Consider the following 24,529-nt stretch of genomic DNA (forward strand, 5'->3'; position numbering starts at 1 on the left):
AGCCCCTAACTCGTAGCAAGCTTTCCTGTGGGAGTGGTCAGAGACCCCATCGTTACCCAGTTGAGTGAAACGGCAACCCTGATAACCCATTTCTCCTTCTCTCTTGCTATGATAAACAATTTCTTTCTTTCTTTTTTTTTTTTTTGAGACAGAGTTTCTCTCTGTCGCCCAGGCTGAAGTGCAGTGGCGCGATCTCGGCTCACTGCAAGCTCTGCCTCCCAGGTTCACGCCATTCTCCTGCCTCAGCCTCCCAAGTAGCTGGGACTATAGGCGCCCGCCTCCACGCCCGGCCAATGTTTTGTATTTTTAGTGGAGACGGGTTTGCACCATGTTAGCCAGGATGGTCTCGATCTCCTGACCTCGTGATCCGCCCGCCTCGGCCTCCCAAAGTGCTGGGATTACAGGCGTGAGCCACCGCGCCTGGCCGGATGAACAATTTCTGATTTCTACATCTCAGGTTAAATAACACCAAGAGCTATAAAAAGTAGAGGGTGTGTTCTAAAGGTGTTCATTTACTTTAACTCCAAAGACGAGATTAAACTGTCATTGGTGTCAACAGCATGCAGTGCAGCTTGTCTAAAATTCTGAAACATTGGTAAAAACCCTTTGATTTAGCCCTGGATGATGGCCAAAGCGTTCGCCCCATTCTTCGTGCTCCCCCGTCAGTTCTCCCTCCTTCCGGTGTAAGCAGATGAAAGTTTCCAAATTCTCTGGACTGAGATGCAGGCGCCAGGATTTCTAAGGGAAGGCGCTTACATCTAGGGTGCATGGGAGCCTCTGGGGAAACGGTGGTTGGGTTTGAGCACAGCCTTGGGGCTCTTGGCAGCAAATCTTCACTCATTAGTTTCACCTGGGAAGACTGAGTTATCCCTCTTAAAATTCTCCAGGCACTGAAAGAAGCAAGCAGATTTTGCTGTCTGTCAGATACATGCTAATGGTTGCTCCCTGGCAAGGCATAGCTCAAATTTGGCCAGGTCTTTTGTTATGAAATTCCAAATTACCTACTTTGCTGTACCACTTCAATTCAGCATAGAACTCAAAAACCAAACTTAACCAGAGATACATTTTTAGAATGTTAGGACCTAATATTCATGTTTGTAGGATTTTTTTTTTTTTTTTTTTTGAGACAGGGCCTTGCTCTGTCACCCAGGCTGGAGTGCAGTAGCACAATCATAGCTCACTGCATCCTGGAACTCCCTGGCTGAAATGTTCCTCCCACCTAAGCCTCCCTGGTAGCTGGGACTACAGGCGTGTGCCACTGTGCCTGGCTAATTTTTTGATTTTCTGTAGAGAGAAGATCTCTTTCTGTTGCCTAGGCTGGTCTTGATCCTCCTGCCTTGGCCTCCCAAAGTGCTGGGATTACAGGTGTGAGCCACTGTGCCAGCCCATAGTTGTAGCTTTTATAGGTACCTAATAAAGTGAAACTATTAGAATTGGGATGTGAGCAAAATTTGGTTGAAGTTCACCTCTCTCCCATGCTTAAGTAGGCATGCGCTACTGACACTTTTCTTTTCCCCCTTGATTTAGGAAAGGAGAAGGATGCTAACATGTGTTGAATACTTACTGTGAGCCGGGCACGGTGGCCTACACCTGTGAGCCCTGCACTTTGGGAGGTCGAGGCGGGTAGATCGCTTGAGCTCATGAGTTCAAGACAAGCCTGTCCAACATGGTGAAACCCTGTCTCTACAAATAATACAAAAGTCAGCTGGGTGTGATGGTGCGTACCTGTAGTCCCAGCTACTCAGGAGGCTGAGGTGGAAGGATTGCTTGAGCTTGGGAAGCGGAGGTTGCATTGAGCCTAGATATTGTGCCATTGCACTCTAGCCTGGGTAACAGAGCCAGACCTTGTCTCAAAAAAATTAAAAAAAAAAAAATCTACTGTGAGACAGATGCTTTGCCCATCTAGATTATCTCACTGAACCCTACAAATAAGATATTTAACCTCTTTATTAAAATGGAATCTCTCTAAAGTCTCTTACTTGAAGTCGTCACCCAGCTGGGGCCAAGTCTGGCTCCAAAGTCGATATTTTTTTCACCTGCCTGCCTCACCCCTACCTTTTCTGAGGAGATGTAACTGACTTCCTGTCCTCCCCCAGTGGTGGTTCCCTTTATCATTTTTCATATCACCTCTTTCAGGTCCAAATAAAAATTTGGAGAAGGTCGAAATCATCTTTTCATTTCACACTGTTAAAAATAGAAGCCTGCTTTCTCACCACTCTCAACTCCCCTTTCCTGCTTATAACGTATCACAGATTTTTACCTATTTGCTTTGTTTACTATCAATCTTCTGTCAGTGATGTGCTGCTAAATGTTTAACAATCAGGTCTCCAGGAGACAAAAGCTCTGATTTGGAGTGTCTGCCAATTTCCATGGTGTAAATACTCCCACCATGGACATTTCAAGCTACCAAGATGCACATCATCCTGTGAGTCAGTACGAGCTGCCTCTAGCACATGACTGGTCCCTCACTGGACCATCAGCTCTATAAGGGAAGGAATTTTTTTTTTTTGTCCACTTATTCACTGTTGTTTCCCCAGCACTCTGAACCATTTCATCATGGAATAGATTTATTCATTCAGTCATCCACAAATCCTTTTAAAATGGGCCACATGTCAGATGCTAGATATCTGAACTAGTGCACTGAGCAAGACATGCACTGTGGCTGCCCTATGTGGCAGGTGAAATAGACATGAAATAATTAGTTGCAAATGAAGTATTAAATTATCATTGTGATGAGGATTACGAAGGGAAACTCTGAGGGAGGACTTCACCCCTAGTGGTAGGTCAGAGCTTCCTGAGAAAGCAGACTTTCAGGTGAGTCCTAAAGGAGGTATGAGAGTTAGGTAGGGGAAAGGAGGTGAGGAAGAGGCTTGAGCATTCTAGGCAGAAGGAATGGCCGGTGCAAAGGTCCCAAGGTGTGAAGAAACTTGATTTGAAAATGGAGAGGGCCGTGTAAATGGAGCAGAGAAAATAAGAGGAGGCTTGAGATAAGACTGGAGAGGTGAAGGGGTGGGCCTTGTAGCCCCCTTGACCATCACATTAGAGTTTGTGGACTTCATCCTAAAGCAGTGATAAGCCATTAAGGGTTTTAAGCAGAAGAGAGGCCGGAGCAGATTACTCTGGCTACAGGAGAATGCTAGGCTGGGATGAATACAGTTAAGAGGTTGCCATGGCTGTTCAGCCAAGAGATGATGGTGGCTCCATGGTGGCAGGGGAGATGAAGAGAAGTAAATCCAGGATTGACTGGATCTGAGGGGTACAGGAGAGGGAGGAACCCCATGACTTTCAAGTTTCTGTTGCCATCTTTGGCCCCAGGGTAAAAGTTAGCTATTCTAAAAATTCATCTTTGCTAAAGGGAAATTAAAGAATACTTCAGAATCATCCCCAGCTGTCCCATTTCTGCCCAGTGACATTTATTAATTGAGACAGTGCTCTAGGCTGCCCAGCAAGGGAGGCTGTCAAGTCAACAATAGATGGCTACTAAGCACTGACTGTGTGAAGTGCATGGCATTATACAGGCACCGTAAGGAACACAAAAACTTAGAGAGATGGCCCTGTCCTTCACAGAGCTTATAAGAGTAGGTAAGAGAGATGAGTTAGGAACACCTGAAAACCCTGTGCTTGTGTCACATGAGCATGAGTTCATTCATCCATTCAACAAGTACTTGTTGAGCAAGGACAATGTGCCAGGCACTGTGCTAAATACGGGGACATGGTGGATAGCAGGGCACACAGGTTCCCTAACTGTCATGACAGCTTTTCTGGAGTCCATAGCTGGGGGCTGGCTCTGAGATGTCATTGTGCTCTTGATGCAGGACAAGTGAGCCCCAAGGTGGGGCTTAGCCCATGAAGGTTCTTGGCTTTATCCAGGAAAGAATTCAAGGGCAAACAGAGGTAGAAGTGAACAGCTTTATTGACGAGACAGTGTTACAGCCCTGGCAGTGTTATGCCTCTGTGACTGCTCCTGCAGAGCAGGGCTATCCTTATAGGCAGAGAGTAGGTAGTAGCTCAGGGCAGTTTTACAGTCATATTTATACCCACTTTTTTTTTTTTTTTTGAGATGGAGTTGCCCAGGCTGGAGTGCAGTGGCATGATCTCAGATCACTGCAACCTCTGCCACCCAGGTTCAAGTGGTTCTCCTGCCTCAACCTCCCAAGTAACGGATTACAGGCACCTGCCACCACACCTGGCTAATTTTGTATTTTTAATAGAGATGGGGTTTCACCATGTTGGCCAGACTGGTCTTGAACTCTTGACATCACATGATATACCAGCCTTGGTCTCCGAAAGTGCTGGAATTACAGGTGTGATACCAGTGGCCTATACCCATTTTTAATTGCATGCAGATTAAGGGGCAGTTTATGCAGCAATTTCTAGGGAAGGGATAGTAGCTCTTGGGTAGTCAGGTCATTGACGTGGAGAGGGGTGGTAACTCCCAGGTGTTGCCATGGCAATAGTAAACTGCCATGTCACACTGGTGGGCGTGTCTTATGGAAAGCTGCTTCTGCCCCAGTCCTGTTTTTGCTAGTCCTCAGTTTGATCCTGTGTCCAAGCCCCACCTCTGGTGTTGAGTCCTGCCTCCTACCTCACTCTGAGCCCTCCTCTGCTATGTGAGTACCTTTTGCTGGGGATGAGGAGAGGCACAGAGACTTGGAGAGAATTTTGTTCCCATCTCAGTCATCTTCTGAGGACCCCACATCTGACGGAAGAGGCTATTCTTAGGATTTTAGGACCATCCCTCCTGGCAGGCAGGGCATCTGGGCCTTTTTCATTGTTCATTCAGCAAATGAACTCTTATGGAGGCCAAATACATGCTAGGACACTGTGCTAGGCTCTGGGGGATCAAAACTGACCTGTTTATATTGGGGCAGACAGCCGTGATCAAGTCCTTCCAATACCATGGGATCAGTGCCTAAATGCTAGAGCGGAGCCATGTCTATAGTGCTGTAGGGACACGGGGGAAGAAGCCTTAAGTCCAGCCAACTTGAAGGAGGCTTCCCACAGGAGGTGACATTTGGGGCTGTGAGCCATTCACAGGGGTCACCAGGTGGAGGAGGTGGAAGGCTGTGCCGGGGTAGGGGGAGCTCTGGACGCAGTGCTTGTCATACTTCAGTGAAATCCTCCTGGCCTCAGAGAGAAAGAAGGGCTGTTTTTCAAAAGCATAAGGAATCATCCAAAAACATCTGTATTTGTTTCAAAAGGAAATGGCCACTGCCAGAAAAACAGCAAAGTTGTTTTGTCAGAACCCAGTCTGTATTTATTCCTTTGTCTTTGTTTAATTAGATTAATCCCTGAATGGTTTCCCTTGGGTCGGTACAAATCACTCATGGCCATAAATCCCCAACAATTCTAAAAACAGTAAGGAAGGACAATCCGCATGGAGCCAACTGGCAAGCTTGCTGTTTGTGGGACAGTTCTGGGATGCAAGAGTAATCTCGCACCCGCACATAGGTGTTTGGGGTTCTTTTAGCCTCTTGGAGAGGTGAGCAAGGACAAAAATCACTCAGATTTGTTTAGAAGAGGAAAGCTGAACCTTAGGGTCTCAGTCATTAAAGGGGGAGACTGACTCCTGGATCTGGGCCCCTTCCCCACGGAGGATTGTGAGGACCTTTTATCTGTTAGGTTCAATGACATTCAGCCTGGCTGCACACTGGGGCCACCTGGGGACTTTGACAAACACCACTGCCCAAATCCCACCCCCTACCAGTCTAATTTAATTGTGGTGGGGAGTACCTTGGCATGGAGATTTTCAAAGGTCCCTGCTGCTTCTGCAGATGGGAGCTTGCAGTTACTCACAGACTCTTCTGTGGATATCCCAGCCCATCCTGAAAGGAACAAGCATGTCCTTGCCTTGCTCTGCCTACCCTGTGCAGGGAAGCCTTTTAGAAAAAACGATTGTTCCTTCAAAGTCCTGGTTCATTGCTTTTGAAATGGTACTTTCAAAAGGGTTCACTTGTAATAGGTTGATTTTTTCTTCCTCCATTATTATAAAAGTTCCTGTTAGAAAATATGAATCAGACAATTATAAATAAAAGAATGAAAAATCACCTGTGTTCACGCCACTACTTGGTAACCATGGTAGGCAGAGTTCCTGCCAGACCCCTGATGGGGGCAAGGCAGCATCTGCAGTAGAGATTGGGAGGACCCAGGTGGAGAAGTTGCTGCCACCCTTCCAGAGCTGGTTCCAACATGCTGGAGTGTCACCTCCTAGTCGTCAGGACTTTGTGCAGGGACACTGCCCACCCACTTAGGGAGCTTAGAGTCTGGTAAGCTCCAAGACACAGTACATCCATCACTCCATAAACACATAGGTAGTTAACATTATGATTTATGCCGGAAGGGAAAGTTTTCTTGGCACTTCTCTTAGGGATTTTTATCATGTCCTGCCTCGCATGTTAGTTATTTAGGTGGCATCTAACAGCCACTCTGGCATTTCTTTTCCTCAAATGGGGTCAGTTTGTTCTTCAGGACATTTGCATTCACTGTTCTTTTGGCCGAAAATACTCTTCCTAAAGCTTCTTGTTACTACCCGCTAGTAGAATACAAGCTGTGTGACAGCAGAAACCCCTTGTCTGTTTTGTTCACCACGATATCCCCAATGCCCAGGACATAGTAGGTGCCCAACACATATTTACTGAGTAAATGAATGACTATCGTATGATTCAGACATTTCTTATATTTCTGGCCTAGCTGATTTAGGTTTTGTCATTCTTTGATTACTCACTATGATTTTTGTATTAGCTGAAGTTTTCTTCTGGTTATGGGTGTTGTCCTTACATCTGAATCCACTGGAAATCTACATTGGACATTCTGGTTGGAGTTCCTAATTGGAAATGTAAGATATAAACATACTGCTGAGAGGTAAAACAATTTGTGTCTATAAGGCTTTTTTTTTTTTCATCTGCTTTATTGATTTGGGAGTGAAAATACTTCCTTTAGAATTTTAAAACCAGAATTCTTATTTGTAGAATCTTAGACCTAAGCGTTTTTAAAATGCAATGATGTAAGTTTTCATGTTTAAAATTGTTTAATGCATTTAATAGAGATGTTGAATCAAATCAGCTTTTATGTTTTTAAAAATGAATGTGATATTTTATATTTATCTAAAAGCATAATAAACTATGAAATTCAAAGATCTAGAAGATGATATTAAAATGTAGCCATTGGATTCAGTAATTAATCAAGCTTTCTAGGTAATTAAGTTTTTTAAAATCATACCTGTTGTAGTGATAGCTTGTTTTTTTTTTTAGACAGAGTCTCGTTCTGTCACCCAGGCTGGAGTGCAATGGTGTGATCTTGGCTCACTGCAACCTCTACCTCCCAGGTTCAAGCCTTTCTCCTGCCTCAGCCTCCCACCTTCCGAGTAGCTGGGATTACAGGCGCATGCCATCACGCCAAGCTGATTTTTGTTTTTTTTGGTAGAGACAGGGTTTCACCATGTTGATCAGGCTGGTCTCAAACTTCTGACCTCAGAAGATCCGCCCGCCTCAGCCTCCCAAAGTGTTTGGATTACAGGCTTGAGCCACCGCACCTGGCCAGTGATAGCTTTTAACCAGAGAAAATTCTCTTCAATATATTCAACCCCTTTAATGCTCTCTGATTGTCTCCCGTTTTAATGGTAAAATCACTGGTACAGCTAGCTGTTTCATGGTATCCGAGCTGTTCTCCTTGCTGGGAAATAGTGTCAGTGACTGAGTCAGTGATGGATGGAAGATGCCTTTAATATTTTCATCCACCAACATATTCTTAGTTCTGTTGCAGTAGATGCATACTATAAGTCTGTTCCTATATTGCATGTGAATAAACAGCCAGAGCTTAGCACTTTGTGGACACAGAATAAATATTTGACCAAAATAAGACCACGAATAGGCATGTATGTATTTCTCCTTGGTAATGTTTGTTACCTCTACCTAACCTCTTTTGGCTTCTCCATTTTCCTCGTTTGTTCCTAGGATGAATAAATAGAGCACAAAGAGGGTTTTCAAAGAGCTTTGTCTCATTCCTCCTTATACCAGCAACAGAGCGAGACTCCATCTCAAAAAAATTATTTAATGTATTTCATAGAGGTGATGAGTAATTCCAACTTTGAAAAATGTGTTATATTTATTTTTATATTATTTCTTTATTTTGAAACAGAGACTCGCTCTGTCGTCCAAGCTTGAGGGCAGTGGCACAATCTCGGCTCACTGCAACCTCCGCCTCCCGAGTTCAAGCGATTCTCCTGCCTCAGCCTCCTGAGTAGCTGGGATTACAAGCACACACCACCACACTCAACTAATTTTTGTATTTTTAGTAGAGATGAGGTTTCACCATGTTGGCCAGGCTGGTCTCCAACTCCTGACCTCAAGTGATCCGCCCACCTCGGCCTCCCATAGTGCTGGGATTACAGGCGTGAGCCGCTGTGCCTGACTGAAAAATGTGTTTTTATATACACGCAGAAACTCATCTGGAAAGAAAACTCACCAAAATGTTAACAGTGGTTGCCTCTGGGTGGGGGGATTACAGGTGGGGGGATTACAGGTGAATTTTGTTTTATCTATTTTTTAATGCTTTCCAAATTTTCTACTATGATCACACATCGAATCCTATAATGTTTTTAAAAGTTACTTTGGTGAGGGCTCTGGAGCTGCTTGTTGCTTCGCCCTGGGCTGGAGGCGTTCTCAGGTGTGCCTGACGTTGTGTTCTAACAGCGTGACTTTGCCTCAGTCCAGGATCTGTGTGCCATGGAGGACCACAACTGTGGGCAGCTCTGTGTGAATGTGCCGGGCTCCTTCATCTGCCAGTGCTACAGTGGCTACGCCCTGGCTGAGGACGGGAAGAGCTGTGTGGGTGAGTATCCCTCCAGCTGGGCTTGGTGGGGAAGGACAAGTTAAGCATGGTGAGGAGGAGGGGAGACTCACATGTACCTCCCACATATTCATTTCCTCACCTTTGGGTTTCCACAAAGTGCTCAGTTGTTTAGTGTAGTTGTTAGGCAGAATTTGAACTTTAAAAGCTTCATTTATGGCTGAGGTCAGTGTTTTCTCATTCTGGGTCTCCAGTAAAAGGAACACGTATGGTAATCCATGCAAATGTAACTGTGTGTTACTGCGTCTCTTGAAAAGGATAGGGTGGATTTTCTTCAACTTTGGAGGGTATGTTTGGAATGGCCTGACTTACATAGAGCTCATGTGTTATATATGAAATTTACTTGGGTGAGTTGCTGAGTGACACCTCAAAGACAACAGGCAGCTTTCCTCCCTAATATCACCTATAGCTCAGTGAGAGGCCAAAGTGACTTCCAGGTGGAAGAGCCCAGCCATATGGGCTCAGCGTAATCAGATAGCGTGGTCAGAGGAGACTAGCAGTAGCCTCAAACACAAGCCCAGGTAATGAGGCTCAAGGGCAGTGTTTGATGCTGCAGACATCCCCCGTTTGTCTACAAAGCCTTTGCAACTTAACATGGCCTCATTCCTCCTTATACCAACAAACAGTGCCTGGCGGATAGTAGGTGTTTCATAAACTGAACTGAATACTTATGAGGCAGAAAATCTAGAAGGAAAAGAACTTGACTGACATCAAAAGTGGAATGTAAATTTTCTGCTAAATCTGCATTTTGTCTTCTGTGTTCTATTGTTTTCAGGGCCCTATTTTATTTTGCTTCTCACAAACAAGGTATGCTTTTTTTTTTTTTTTTTTTTTTTTTGAGACGGAGTCTCGCTCTGTCGCCCAGGCTGGAGTGCCGTGGCCGGATCTCAGCTCACTGCAAGCTCCGCCTCCCAGGTTCACGCCATTCTCCTGCCTCAGCCTCCCGAGTAGCTGGGACTACAGGTGCCCGCCACCTCGCCCAGCTAGTTTTTTGTATTTTTTAGTGGAGACGGGGTTTCACCGTGTTAGCCAGGATGGTCTCGATCTCCTGACCTCGTGATCCACCCGTCTCAGCCTCCCAAAGTGCTGGGATTACAGGCTTGAGCCACCGCGCCCGGCTGCTTATTTTTTTTGCACATAGAATTTGCATTTCCCAGCACACCTTAATTCTTGGCTAGGGATATGGAAGGCAAAAACAAAACAAAACAACAACAAAACAATAGCGTAGGTGGTAGCCTGCAATTGGCAGGTGAGTGATGAGAGTACCATGAGTTTGTTTTTACACACTGGTAGGAATGAAGGCAACCTTTGCCTCTGACTCTCATCAGAGGGCCACAAATGCAGCTGGTCTCCTGGGCCTTAAGGTTGTTTTTCTTCTTAATCTGCGGGTGGTGGTCATGATAGAGTGGCAGGGTACCACACCCACTACCACTAGCAAAAAAGAAGCCAACATATATACCTATGGTTATTTTTGCTTCATTAATTTTTATTATGCAAGTAATACCCATTTATAGAAAAACTTAAACAGAAGAGAAAAATCACTATTAATAGGTTATTGTATTTTCTACCAGACTTTCTCCATATAAATATCTACTTTAAAACATTTTGTTGGCCAGGCGCGATGGCTCACGTCTGTAATCCCAGTACTATGGGAGGCCAAGGCGGGCAGATCACTTGAGGTCAGGAGTTTGAGACTACCCTGGCCAATATGGTGAAACCTCATCTCTACTAAAAATACAAAAATTAGCTGGGCCTGGTGGCATGCCCCTGTAGTTTCAGCTACTTGGGAGAGTGAGGCAGGAGAATCACTTGAACCCAGGAGGTGGATTTTGCAGTGAGCTGAGATTGTGCCACTGCACTCCAGCCTGGGCAACAGAGCAAGACTCGTCTCAAACAAACAAAAAATATTTTGTAAAGATTTAACAAAATGAGGTCACACTGTCTATTTTGTTTTATAACCTGCTTTCCCCGCCTGCCTCCGCCCCACTGTTTGTTAATTGGGTAGAAACTCTGAGTGCTGTGCGGTCAGGAGGAAATCGAGCCATTTTGAGTTAGGCGGGTGGAGGAGCTTCAGGAAACAGGATGAGGGTAATTGGTTGATTAGGACAAGGGGAGGGACAGCAGAACACAGGGCTTGCTTGGTCACAGGGAATAGATGGGGCAGGAAGCCCACCTTGACCCATGGGAAACTGGAGGCCACTGAAAAACCCATTTCTCTGAGTGTTTCCAAATAATTACCTGCTTGTCCATGTGTAGTAGAGAACCATTGTATCTCTGAGGATTTTGCTGTAATTTTTGGGATTTGACATTTATTGAAGAGCTACATGCATGAGAGGGTAGATGCTGTCATTGCCAGAGAGCTTTGGCGTGCTGTTTATTAGAGATGGGCGTCTCTCTGTGGCTGCTTGTTTGCGTATAAGAATGTCTGCATTTTCTCAGAGGGGATCCACTCCGAAGAGTGGGAAAATGGGAGAGACTGCATCCCATTGCAACCCAGGTCTCCTCCGTCAGATGATCCTAGCATCACCAGCCTTACCACCTTTCCCCAATGCCCTTTGTAGTGATTCACCAAGCACCCGATCTGTTACAGGCTGGGAGTGAGATGATTAAGCAGCCAGGACCTTTGTTGCCAGTAGCCTTTCTTAGGGACTCCAAACTAAATCCCACAAGGTTATTTGCTGCTCAGTAGGGCTATCGTGAGTGCAAAGCAAATGATAGAGAAAATAGAGGCCACAGAAAGTCAGAGAGAGACATCCTAATGGCTAGGCTGGAAGATCTGAGTGTGGAAGGAAGGGTGGCAATTGGACAAATGTCCAAGGCAGGGGGAGATATGAAGGGCAGTGACTGTGGAGGTGGCAATGCTCTTCAAGCATTAGAGCTAAGGCTGGCCTGGGAGGGGCAGGGCCAGCTCCTGGGAGCTGGTAGGTCAGAGAGTCTGTTACAGTGAGAAGGCCAAACTGAAAGCTAACCAGGTGGCCTAACCTGAGGGCTGGAAGGGGCTTATCAAAGATGGAGACTCCAGATACCAGACTTAGAGCAGAAAATTTAGAGGACAGAAGAGACTGGTGAGGACTCTGGACATATTCCATTAGTAGCTGATCTGAGGTGGCCTGTGTATAGATGGCAAGGTAACATTAAGAACAGAGTGATCATACCTCCCAGTTAATACAGGACAATACCAGTTTATGTCCTATGGACCAATTCTTTTTTTTTTCTTTTTTTTTGAGTCTTGCTCTGTTGCCCAGGCCATGATCACAGCTTTGCAGCCTCGATCACCTGGGCTCAAGTAATAGTCCCACCTCAGCCTCCTGAGTAGCTGGGACCATGTGGGTGCACCACTGTGCCCGGCTAATTTATTTTTTTTAGAGACAGGGTCTCTGTACATTGTCTAGGCTGGTCTCAATCTCCTGGGCTCAAATGATCCTCCTGCCTTAGGCCTCCCAAAGTGTTGGGATTACAGGTGTGAGCCACCTCACTTGATGCCATTTCTTTTTATTTTTAGACAGGGTCTCACTCTGTTACCCAGACTGGAGTGCAGTGGCGTGACCTCGGCTCACTGCAACCTCCGCCCCCCAGGCTCACACGATCCTCCCACTTCAGACTCCCAAGTAGCTGGGACCGCAGGTGCATACCACACATCTGGCTAATTGTTTGTATTTTTGGTAGAGATGGGGTCTCGCTATGTTGCCCAGGCTGGTCTTGAACTCCTGAGCTCAAGCAAGCCACCTGCCTTGGCCTCCTTAAGTGCAGGGATTACAGGCATGAGCCACTGCACCCGGCTGACCCCATTTCTTACCCAGCTGACCTCATTTCTTGATGGCACATATTTTCACTTTGAAAAGGGTTCCAGTTTGGATGGTAAATTACATAATCACCCTAGTTAAGGCTGTCCAATTTTGACTTAAACTGTTAAGCTCAGCAGAGAATTCCTGTATGCATGAAGTAGAGATGAAGCTGAAGACAGCAGAAGGAACTGGATTGTTCAGGGTTTTGAAAATCAGATGTAAAGCCTAGATTTTATCTCTGAAGAAGAGCCACTGAAAGGTTTATATTTGGGTGACAAATGCAAAGCTTCATTTTTAGGAAGTGTAACCTCATGGGGAATCGCAGGGTATATTCCAGGAGGATGACAAGAAGTGGGAATACAAGATAGGGGACTGTGGCAGTTATCAGGTGAGAGAGGACAGGAGCCAGCCAGGATTTGAGGTGTGACTATAGGAAAGGAGAGGGACACAGTAAGGAATGAAAGGAGGTGCTATACATAAACGGAACAAGGAAAAGTCAAAAGTAACTCTAGGCCAGGTACTATGGCTCATGTCTGTAATCCTAGTACTTTGGGAGGCCTAGGTAGGAGGATTGCTTAAGCCCAGGAGTTCAAGACCAACCTGGGCCACAAGGTGAGACCTCATCTCTACCAAAAAATAAAAAAATTAGCTGGGCATGACTGGATGCGGTGGCTCATGCCTGTAATCCCAACACTTTGGGAGGCTGAGGCAAGCAGATCACCTGAGGTCGGGAGTTTGTGACCAGCCTGGCCAACATGAGGAAACCCGGCTCTACTAAAAAAAAAAATACAAAATTGGTCGGGCATGGTGGTGGTCATCTGTAGTCCCAGCTACTCTAGAGGCTGAGGCAGGAGAATCACTTGAACCCAGGAGGCAGAAGTTGCAGCGAGCCAAGGTTGTGCCATTGCACTCCAGCCTGGGCAACAAGAGCAAAACTCCGTCTCAAAAAAAAAAAAAAAAAAAAATTAGCCAAGCATGTTGGCACGTGCCTGTGGTTCCAGCTACTTGGGAGGCTGAGGTGGGAGGATTGCTTGAGTCCAGGAGATCAAGGCTATAGTGAGTCATGTTCACACCACTTTACTCCAGCCTAGGCAACAGAGCGAGACCTTCCCTCAAAAAAAAAAAGACTCCATGATCTTGAGCTTCCATGACTCTGAGAGTGATGGCAACAGTGATAGAAGAGTGATGGAATAGATTTTCAAAAAGATAAGGCCAAGTGTGGTGGCTCATGCCTGTAAACCTAGGATTTTGTGAGGCCAAGGTGGGAGAATTGCTTGAGACCAGGAGTTCTAGACAGGCCTGGGCAACAAAGCAAGGCCTGTATCTACAAAAAAATTAAGAAATTAGCTGGGCATGGTGGTGCACACCTGAAGTCCCAGCTACTCAAGAGCCTGAAGTGGGAGGATTGCTTGAGCCCAGGATGTTGAGACTATAATGAGCCATGATAGTGCCACTGCACACTAACCTGGGCAACAGAGGAAGACCTTGTCTCAAAAAAAAAAAAAAAAAAAAAAAAAGGTTGGGGTGATAATTAGTAGTCATAGACAAGGTGAATTTTGAATTCAGGTCAGACACCACAAGAACATGTCAAGAGGAAGCAGAAAACTCAGCATTAACATGACAGAGAGAGGTTAGAGTCAATGCTGCAGTCAGGAAGCAGCATAGTTTATTTCTGAATTTTCAGTTATTTTCTATTTTAAATATTTATGTGTTGGTTCATTTGTTTTGAGGGCATCTGGACCTTTAAAACAGTGCTATCTGAGCTGAAATCCCAACTCTGCTATTTGCTAGGTGTGTTAGGCCATTTGCATTGCTATAAAAGGAATACCTGAGATTAGCTAAAAGAAAAGGTTTAATTAGCTCATGATTCTGCAGGCTGTATAGGAAGCGTAGTGCCAGCATCTGCTTCTGGTGAGGGCCTCAGGAAACTTCCAATCATGGAAGAAGGTGAAGGGGAAGCAGCAATGTCACATGGTGAGAGCAGGAGCAAGAGTTGGGGGGAGGTGACACACTGTTTTAAGACCAACCAAATCTCACATGAACTAACTGAGCGAGAAATCACTCATCACCAAGATGATGACACTAAGCCACTAATGAGGGATCCACTGCTGTGATCCAATACCTTCCACTAAGCCCCACCTCCAACATTGGGAATCACATTTCAACATCAGATTTGGAGGCAACAAACATCCAAACCATGTTATTCCACTCCTGGCCCCCCATATCTCATGTCTTTCTCACATTTCAAAATACAATCATGCCTTTGCAATAGTTCCCCAAAGTCTTAACTTGTTCCAGCCTTAACTCAAAAGTCTCAAACTCCAAAGTCCAAAGTTTTATCTAGAGATGAAAGCCTTCCACTGATGAGCCTGTGAGATTAAAAAAAAAAAAAAGTTATTTACTTCCAAGGTACAACGTGTTATAGGCATTGGATAAATATTCTCATTTCAAAAGAGAGAAATTGGCCAAAAGAAAGGGTGATAGGCCCATACAACTTTGAAACCCAGCAGGGCAGTCATTACATTTTAAAACTCCAAAACAATCTCCTTTGACTCCATGTCCTGCATCCAAGGCATACTGGTGGGAGGGGTGGGCCCCCAAGGCCTTGGTTGGCTCTGCCCCTGTGGTTGCAGGGTATAGCCCCTGAGGCTGCCCTGACAGGTTGTTGGGTGCTCATGGCTTTTGCATGCTAAGGTTGCAAACTGCCAGAGGCTCTACTACCATTCTCGAGTCAGGAGGGTGGTGGCTCCCTTTCCACAGCTCCACTAGGCAGTGCCCCAGTAGGGGCTCTGTATGAGAGCTCCAACCCTACATTTCCCTTTGGCACTGACCTAGTAGAGTCTCTCTATGAGGCTTCGCCCCTGCAGCAGGCTTCTGCCTGGACATCCAGGCTTTCCAAGACATCCTCTGAAGTCTAGGGAGAAGCTGCCAATCCTCTTTCATGCCTGCGTTCTGTGTGCCTACAGACTTAACACCACATGGTAGCCTCTAAGGTTTATGGTGGCTTGTACTCTCTGGAGCAGCAGCCCAAGCTGTACCTGGGGCCCTATGAGGCATGGCTGGAGCTGGAGCAGCCTGGATGTGAGGAGCAGTGTGCTGAGGCTACACAGGGCAGTGGTGCCCTGGACCTGGCTCCCCAAACCATTTTTTTTCCCCGTAGGCCTCTGGGCCTTTGATGGGGGGGTGGGGTGCTGCCTAGAAGATCTCTGAAATGCCTTTGAGGCCTTTTTCCCATGTCTTGGATATTTGCACTTAACTCCCTCTTAGTTATGCTAATCTTTCTAGCAAGTGGTTGCTCCACAGCCTGCTTGTATTCCTCTCCCAAAAACACTTTTTCTTTCTCTGCCACATGGCTAGGCTGCAAATTTTCCAAGCTTGTACGTTCTGCTTCCCTTTTACATATAAGTTCCAACTTTATTTATTCGCTCCCATGTCTGATCATAGGCTTGAATGCTTTGCTGTTTAGAAATTTCTTCCACCAGATAGCTACCTTAGGTCATCACTCTTAAATTCAAACTTCCACAGATCCCTAGGGCATGAACACAACACAGCTAAGATCTTTGCTAAGGCATAGAATTGGTGACCTTTACTCCAGTTCCCAATAAATTCTTCATTTCTATCTGAGATCCCATCAGCCTGGCCTTTACTGTCCATATCTATCAGCATTTTGGTCACAACCACTTAACAAGTCTCTAAGAAGTTCCAAACTTTCCTTCATCTTCCTGTCTTCTCCTAAGCCCTCCAAACTCATCTGACCTCTGCCCATTACCCAGTTTCAGAGCTGCTTCCATACTTTCAAGTGTGTTAATAGCAACACCCCACTCTCAGTACCAGTTTTCTGTGTTAGGCTGCTTGCATTGCTATAAAGGAGTACCTGAGACTGGGTAATTTATTTTAAAAAGAAAAAGTTTAATTGGCTCACAGTTCTGCAGGCTGTACAAGAAGCATGGCATTGGCCTCTGCTTCTGGTAAGGGCCTCGGGAAGTTTACAATCAAGGCAAAAGCCTAAGGGGGAACAAGTATGTCACATGACAAGAGCAAGAGTGAGAGTTGGGGCGTGGGGAGGTGCCACACTCTTTTAAACAACCAGGTCTCATGTGAACTAACTGAGCAAGAACTCACTCATCACCTAGGAGGTGGTGCTAAGCCCACCTGGGGAATCTATCCCTGTGATCCAATACTTCCTACCAGGGTCCACTTCTAACATAGGGGATCACATTTCTTTTCTTTCTTTCTTTCTTTTTTTTTTTTTTTTTTTTTGGAGACGGAGTCTCGCTCTGTCACTCTGGAGTGCAGTGGCACAATCTCGGCTCACTGCAAGCTCCACCTCCCGGGTTCACGCCATTCTCCTGCCTCAACCTCCCAAGTAGCTGGGACTACAGGTGTCCGCCACCACGCCCAGCTAATTTTTTTGTATTTTTAGTAGAGATGGGGTTTCACCATGTTAGCCAGGATGGTCTGTAGCTCCTGACCTCGGGGGGATCACATTTCAATGTGAGATTTGGAGGACACAAACATCCAGACCATACCACTAAGCACATGTCTTTAAGTCTTTAATTTCTGAGCCTTATTTTCCTCACCCATAATGTAGAATAATAATATCTACATTGTAAGTTTTTATGGGATTAAATAAGATAGTGAGTGACATTCCCAGTATACTCTAGGAACTTAGCATCATTATTACAACACCTATTATCATAATATCCTGTATATAGTGAAGTATGGAGCGAGAAGAGAGTAAAGGACTGAGCCTTGGATTGCAGCCACATGTAGGAAGCAGGAAGTGGGGGCAGGAAAAATATTCATGAAGAAGTAGCTTAAGGCTGGGGGAGAGACAGAAGAATCATGGAACATGATAGGAAGATAATTTCTTGGCCAGATCAATATTAATGTCATGCTCCAGCATGGCCAAAGGTAACAGGACTTAGAGAAAAAGCCATCAACTTGAGTCACAGATTCACGTCTGCAAACATTTCAGAACTCTGCCAGGGACTTTGCTAGGCTTGAGGAACACAAGGGTGACCAGGAGGCCATTGATAATGGCAAAGGGGGGATGGGTAAAGGGCAGATTTCAAAAGTCAGGGAGTGGGTGATGAGAAAGTGTGGGCAACAGGTTCAAACTATTTATTTAAAGAAATTTGGTAGAAGTTAAGCATGTCTAGCTGATGCAGGGCAGGCACGTCCCAAAGTGGAGCTTAGCCTACCTGGGTTTTTGGCTTTGCCCATGAAAGAATTCAAGGGCAAGCCAGAGGTAGAAGAAAACAGCTTTATTGAAGAGGAAGTGTTATAGCTCCGTGACTGCTCTTGCAGAGCAGGGCTACCCTGTAGGCAGAGAATAGCAGCTTAGGCAGCTTTGCAGTCATATTTATACCCACTTTCAATTGCATGCAGATTAAGGGGAGGTTTATGCAGAACTTCCTAGGGAAGGGGTAGTAATCATTGGGTCATTGCCACAGAAAGGGATGGTAACTCCCAGGTGTTGCCATAGCAACAGTAAATTGACACGGCACACTGGTGGACCTGTCTGATTGAAGGCTGCTTTCACCCCAGCCCTGTTTTAGCTAGTTCTCAATCTGGTCTGATGTCTCTGCCCCGCCTCTGGAGTCAAGTCCTGCCTCCTACCTCACAGCTACTAGTGAATTTATGCGGTAGGTTTTCAGTTTCAACACTTTCATTGCAGTGGTTCTAGTACTTCTTTTGTTACCAAAACATTAGGGGTTCAGTCTAGGTCCTTTTGCTTGTTGCACAGAAAGCCAATCGCTGAGACAACAAGTATTACCAGGAAAGAAGGTTTCAATCAGGTGCCAAGAAGATGGGAGATCAGTCTCAAATCCATCTCCCTGACTGACTAAAATTGGGGCTTAGGCTGGATGTGGTGGCTTATGCATGTAATCCTAGCACTTTGAGAGGCAAGGTGGGAGGATCACTTGAGATCAAGAGTTTGAGACCCGCCTAGACAATATAGTGAGACTCCTGTCTCTGAAAAGAATAAAAAAAATCAGCTGGGTGTGGTGGTGCACACCTGTAGTCCCAGCTACTCAGGAGGGAAGACTGCTTGAGTCTGGGAGGTTGAGGCTGCAGTGAGCCATGATTGCAACACTGCATTCCAGCTTGGATGACAGAGTGAGACCCTGCCTCAGAATAAAATAAAATAAAAATTAGGGGTTTATATAACAGGGAATAAATGTATAATAACCATATGGGGGAAAACAGGAATTAGGGAGGAGTATGGAAGAGGAGTTTGTCAACACGCAGCAGGTGGTTGGTTAGGCAGTCATAAATGGTGAGGGGTCTGGCATGTCATTGTGCAGACGCAGTGATCTAGTAAGTTTCAGCTCCTTGATACTGTCAGGGAGGCCTGATGGTTTGTTTCTTGAGAAGGGTTCTCAGATAAAACAAATGTAATTTTCTCAAGTTTCAAGACTGGAAAGGTAAATTTCTATGTTTATTCAAAATAAACCGTAAACATCAGTTCTGTGAGACAATTGGGCCAGTTTCACTTTGATTCATCCCTGAATTATTACTGTGACCTGCATGAAAATTCAGTTCTTAGTCATGGACTCAGCATTTTTTTATAGATTTCCACACGTTTGAGTAAGTGGAACGTTCAATTCCAGCACCAGAGTTCCAACTCCCTGAGAGCTCATTTCACCATTGGCAGTCCTGAATTTATTTCCATATTCAATGGTGGATTGCTGACTAAGAACCTCCTTTGCTTTAGTGGAGTCCCTGAATTTATAATTCATCAGCTGCCACTAAAGTCACATTCATTGCCATCCAAAACTGTTTTTCAAAGACCCTTTATCTTGATCTCTGAACATGAATTTTCTGCTGTACTTACTCACCTGGTGTTTACAAACTGCCTTTTATTTTGGGGGAACTTTGGTCCTGTTTGCATCTTATCTACGCAGGCAGATTGTAAACCCTTGAGGGCAGAACCACTTGTACTTTTCATCTTTCACAGACTGGACTTGAAATACATTTTTCTTGAAGCACTGACTGAGGTTGATCGCAGTCTCATGCATTCATGTTTTATAAAAAATATTTTCCCCATTGACTGATTTTTAAATTATAAAGTCATTTTTGTTTATTTTAAAAAAAGTCAGACCAGGCATGGTGGCTCAAGCCTGTAATCCCAGCACTTTGGGATGCTGAGGCGGGCAGATCTCTTGAGCTCAGGTTTGAGACCAGCCTGGTCAACATGGTGAAACCCTGTATCTACAAAAATAACAAAAAGTAGCTGGGGGTGGTGGCACACACCTGTAGGCCCAGCTATTCAGGAGGCTGAGGTGTGAGAATTGCTTGAGCCCAAGGAGGTGTGTGCCACCACTCCCAGCTAATGGCCAAACCCCATCTCTACCAAAATTGGCCAGGCATTGTGGGATATGCATGTAGTCCCGGCTACTTGGGAGGCTGAGGTGGGAGGATGGCTTGAGTCTGGGGGGCCGAGGTTGCAGTGAGTCATGATTGTGCCACTGCATTTCAGCCTGGGTGAAAAGAGACACTTTCTGAAAAAAAAAAAAAAAAAAAAAAAAAGGAAGACAGAAGGAAAAGAAAAGAAATTTTCTCTGGGTTTTAAATCCTGCATTTGGAATTCCAATTATGCCGTGCAGAGGAGAGGTTTTGTGAGTCTGACTGTGTGTGTGTGTCTAATGTATGCTCAGCAAGTAAATTGGTTCTACCATTTCTCTAGATGACAATTTGGTTTTTCTTACTTTGTTATCAAAAAACTTTAAAATCCAAGTGCTCCTCTCTAAAGTATCCTGTTTCTGCTAATGCCATACCCTTGCAGACTGAGTCCTGCTGAGAAAACCTTATAATTGGACCAGCTTATAAATCAGAAATCATTGATTTTAGGGTTTTATTACTGGCAGCAAGGTATCATGTATTCTTAGAGACAGTGGAGTGATTTCTCACACATTGGGCAGAGAATGAGTGTGGCAAGACTGACTTCTGATTCTGGGATCTTAGCACTTGTGATCTGGAGGGCTAAAGAGCTACAGCTGTAGAATTAGTCTTTCCATTTGTAAACAAGAGTGGAGAAATTTCAGGCATAAATGACTGAGAACAGATTTTGTTGAAGTAGATGAGAACTTGAAACAATAGAGCCATCATTGAGTTACGCACGAGGTCACCTCCATACATCTGGCTCCCTAATCTTGACCTCTCTTTTTATGAGTACAATTTTGCAACCAAGGAAGTTGTGCAAAGAACCCAAACCACTTGGCAAATAACATTAGAGCTGAATGCACTAGAACTCTCTTGGCCTTAACAAACTGTTAGGTTCACGTGCGTGGCAGGGGGTTCTTCCATGTCTAACCGCTGCACTGATGGCCTCATCTGCTGTCTCCAGAAGACTAGCAGTGCATCAGTGGGTGGATCTCAAACTGAGATGAGATTTGACACCTTGGAGTTCTATAGACCAGAGACTTGGGACCCAGGAATGCATGAATCCTGCCTTGCCAATCACATCCCTCCCCGTTAGTTCCCCAGAGATCTGTATACACAAAGAGCAAAAACATGAGAGTCAAGATCAAGAGAAGCTCTCTTATCCCATGAATTGGGCCTGTGGTTAGCTGAATTAATGGAAAATATCATTCAGAAAGGGGAATCCTAAAAAACTACATGTGCAAACCCATGCTAGTCATTTTATTTTTGTTTAAAACACATAAACGTATACTTAGTAAAAATCACTTTTATGCTTTTAAAAAATACTAATTTTAAGTTGAAGAAAAAATATATTTACAAACCTTGTTTTTTTTTTTTTTGAGACAGGGTATAATTCTATTGCCTAGATTGGAGTGCAGTGGCGTGGTCTTGGTTCACTGCAGCCTCAATCTCCCAGACTCAAGCAATCCTCCCACCTCAGCCTCCCGAGTAACTGGGACCACAGGTGCACACCACCACGTCCAGCTAATTTTTGTATTTTTTGTAGAGATGGGGTCTTGCTATATATCCCAGGCTGGTCTCGAACCCCTGGGCTCAAGCAGTCTGCCTGCCTTGGCCTTCCAAAGTGCTGGGATTATATAAAAATATTTTTTGCATAAACCATACCCATAATGTATTGTCTATGATTTTTTAGTTTTGGTTCCTTTAAATTGGAGCAAGGATTTCAAGACATCTGTAAAGCAATCTAACAGCAGAACTCTTGTAAATTTTAGTGGAAAATTTCCCAATGTTTTACATTTATTTCATCCATGCCTGGTTCTATAGCAATTTTGGTTAGCAAATTGCTTTAATTTTTTCCAAAGCTTTCAACATAATTTTTATTTTTAAAATCTCAATTTCTTTTAGTGCTTATATTTTATTGGTTTTTATTTTATTTATTTATTTATTTTGAGACAGAGTTTCACTCTGTCACCCAGGCTGGAGTGCAGTGGCACAATCTCAGCTCATTGCAGCCTCCGCCTCCCGGGCTTGGTTTTTCTTACTTTGTTATCAAAAAACTTTAAAATCCAAGTGCTCCTCTCTAAAGTATCCTCCCACCTCAGCCTCCAAAGTAACTGCAACAACAGGTGCCCACCATCATACCTGGCGAATTTTTGTATTTTTAGTAGAGACGGGGTTTTACCATGTTGGCCAGGCTGGTCTTGAGCTCCTGGACTCAAGCGATCCACCACCTTGGCCTCCCAAAGTGTTGGGATTACAGGTGTGAGCCGCCCAGTTTTTTTTTTTTTTTTTTTTTTTGAGGTGTAGTCTCGCATTGTCGCCCAGGCTGGAGTGCAGTGGCGCAATCTCGGCTCACTGCAACCTCCAACTCCCAGATTCAAATGATTGTCCTGTTTCAGCCTCCTGAGTAACTGGGATTACAGGCACTTGCCACCACGCCCAGCTAATTTTTGTATTTTTAGTAGAGACGGGATTTCACCACGTTGGACAGGCTGGTCTTGAACTCCTGACCTTGTGATCCGCCTGCCTTGGCCTCTCAAAGTGCTGGGATTACAGGCTTGAACCACCACGTCTGGCCCCAGCCCAGTTTTTATAATATTTAAATTACTTACAATAACATGTACAAATGACATATACAGGTTGGGAAACAAAAGCAACCTTGCCTCTAACAATGGCTCTCAAATGTTAGCATGCCTCAGAATCACCTGGAGGGCTTGCTGAAACACGTATTCCCGGGTCCCACCCCCAGAGCTTCTGATCAGTAGGTCTGGGATGCAGCCTGAGAATGGGCATTACTGACAAGTTCTCAAGCGATAGTTGATGCAGTTGGTTCACAGACCACACTTTGAGAACCAATGTTTATAAAAATACATCTCAGTCAATGGAAGAAGTACACAGGTGTCCTAGAGCCCATGTGTTCCACCAAGGCTGCTTTATCAGCATACAAGTCAGCCATTGCGAGGCATGTACAGGTGTTTTATTTATTTATTTTTATTTTTTGAGACGGAGTCTCGCTCCGTCACCCAGGCTGGAGTGCAGTGGCACAATCTTGGCTCACTGCAAGCTCCGCCTCCCGGGTTCACGCCATTCTCCTACCTCAGCCTCCGGAGTAGCTGGGACTACAGGCGCCCGCCACCACACCTGGCTAATTTTTTGTATTCTTTAGTAGAGACAGGGTTTCACCGTGTTAGCCAGGATGGTCTCGATCTCCTGACCTCGTGATCCGCCCGCCTTGGCCTCCCAAAGTGCTGGGATTACAGCCACCGTGCCCAGCCACAGGTGTTTAAAACATAAGTGTTCTAACTGCTTTGAGTTTGTAGCATGCCCTGGGTTTTCAGGATTCATATGGTCAGAGGGAATGAAAGCATTGCTTGATCAGGAGTTGGCTAAAGAGTTATCAATTAAAAGAACATCTTAGTACAACTTTTTTTTTTTTTTTTAAACACCCAAGCCAATTTGGATACTCTATTCTAAAACATTCTGGAAAAGGGGAAAGTTTAGAGTATGTGGCTTAGATCCAAAGCCTAAGCCAAGCCTTCAACACCTCTCTAAATTGTTACATTAGTCTAAATTATGGGGCCAGCATAATTATGAGGTATCCCTCTGAGGGACAGAAGTGGCCGGGCTCAGATTATACCCCATGGTATAAGAGAGAGGTAGAGTCTGAGTTTCTGACTTTTAGATGTAGTGACCTGACCACTCATCATTGCAGCACCATCAATGTCCTACAAGTTGGAAGTCAGATCAGCAGCTCCTGTTTTTGTAGGGGATACTAAGAAGCGGGTGGCCATAGATAGGACTGGATGACTGACGGAGGCACCCATATCCGGGATTGGGAGAGTTTCATGATGGTGAGTCAAGCCCAGCACGAGGAAGTTGAAGCTGGGGATTGTTGCCTGCTAACACAGGCCCATGCAGGCTCTGGTATGGCCAACTCCTGTGACAAACAGACTGGACCGTGTGCCAGGGTTTAGCCTTCCTCGATCTCAGTGTTCCCAGTGTCACCATTGATTCATTTAATGATCCCTTGGTTCTTGAGAAATGAGAAATGAACTGTTAGAAGGAGGTGGTGCTAGCTCAGTCGTTATGACTCCACTCTAGCAAGCGGCTAATGTTCCATGACGTTCAGACCCTGAGACGACATGAATGTCCTATCCCCAACATAATGACTTGTGAATTTAACCTGCAAATACTAGGTTCTACTAGAACTCTTTAGGGAGCTGAAGTTACAAAAACAGTATTTAGACTGAAACTTTTTTTTGTTTTGAGACAGAGTCTTGCTCTGTCGCCCGGGCTGGAGTGTAGTGGTGCAATTTTGGCTCACTGCAACCTTCGTCTCCCGGGTTCAAGCAATTCTTCCTGCCTCAGCCTTCCAAGTAGCTGGGATTACAGGCACCCGCCACCATGCCCAGCTAATTTTTGTATTTTTAGTAGAGACAGGGTTTCGCCATGTTGGCCAGGCTGGTCTCGAACTCCTGACCTCCGGTGATCCATCCGCCTTGGCCTCC

At 45.1% G+C, this 24,529-nt stretch overlaps 1 protein-coding gene across 3 annotated transcripts in view; it reads left to right on the top strand.

The window, feature by feature from the left end:
- The window catches only part of MATN2 (matrilin 2), a 170,050-nt gene that overhangs the window by 85,718 nt on the left and 59,803 nt on the right, over positions 1–24,529 (top strand). For all 3 annotated transcript variants that reach the window (XM_025393743.1, XM_025393744.1, XM_025393745.1), the window contains exon 5: positions 8,707–8,829. In XM_025393743.1, the coding sequence (XP_025249528.1) occupies positions 8,707–8,829 (123 nt within the window). The remainder of the gene's footprint in view (positions 1–8,706; positions 8,830–24,529) is intronic.

Source organism: Theropithecus gelada, chromosome 8 (genome assembly GCF_003255815.1).
Source record: "Theropithecus gelada isolate Dixy chromosome 8, Tgel_1.0, whole genome shotgun sequence".
Taxonomy (NCBI): Eukaryota; Metazoa; Chordata; class Mammalia; order Primates; family Cercopithecidae; genus Theropithecus; species Theropithecus gelada.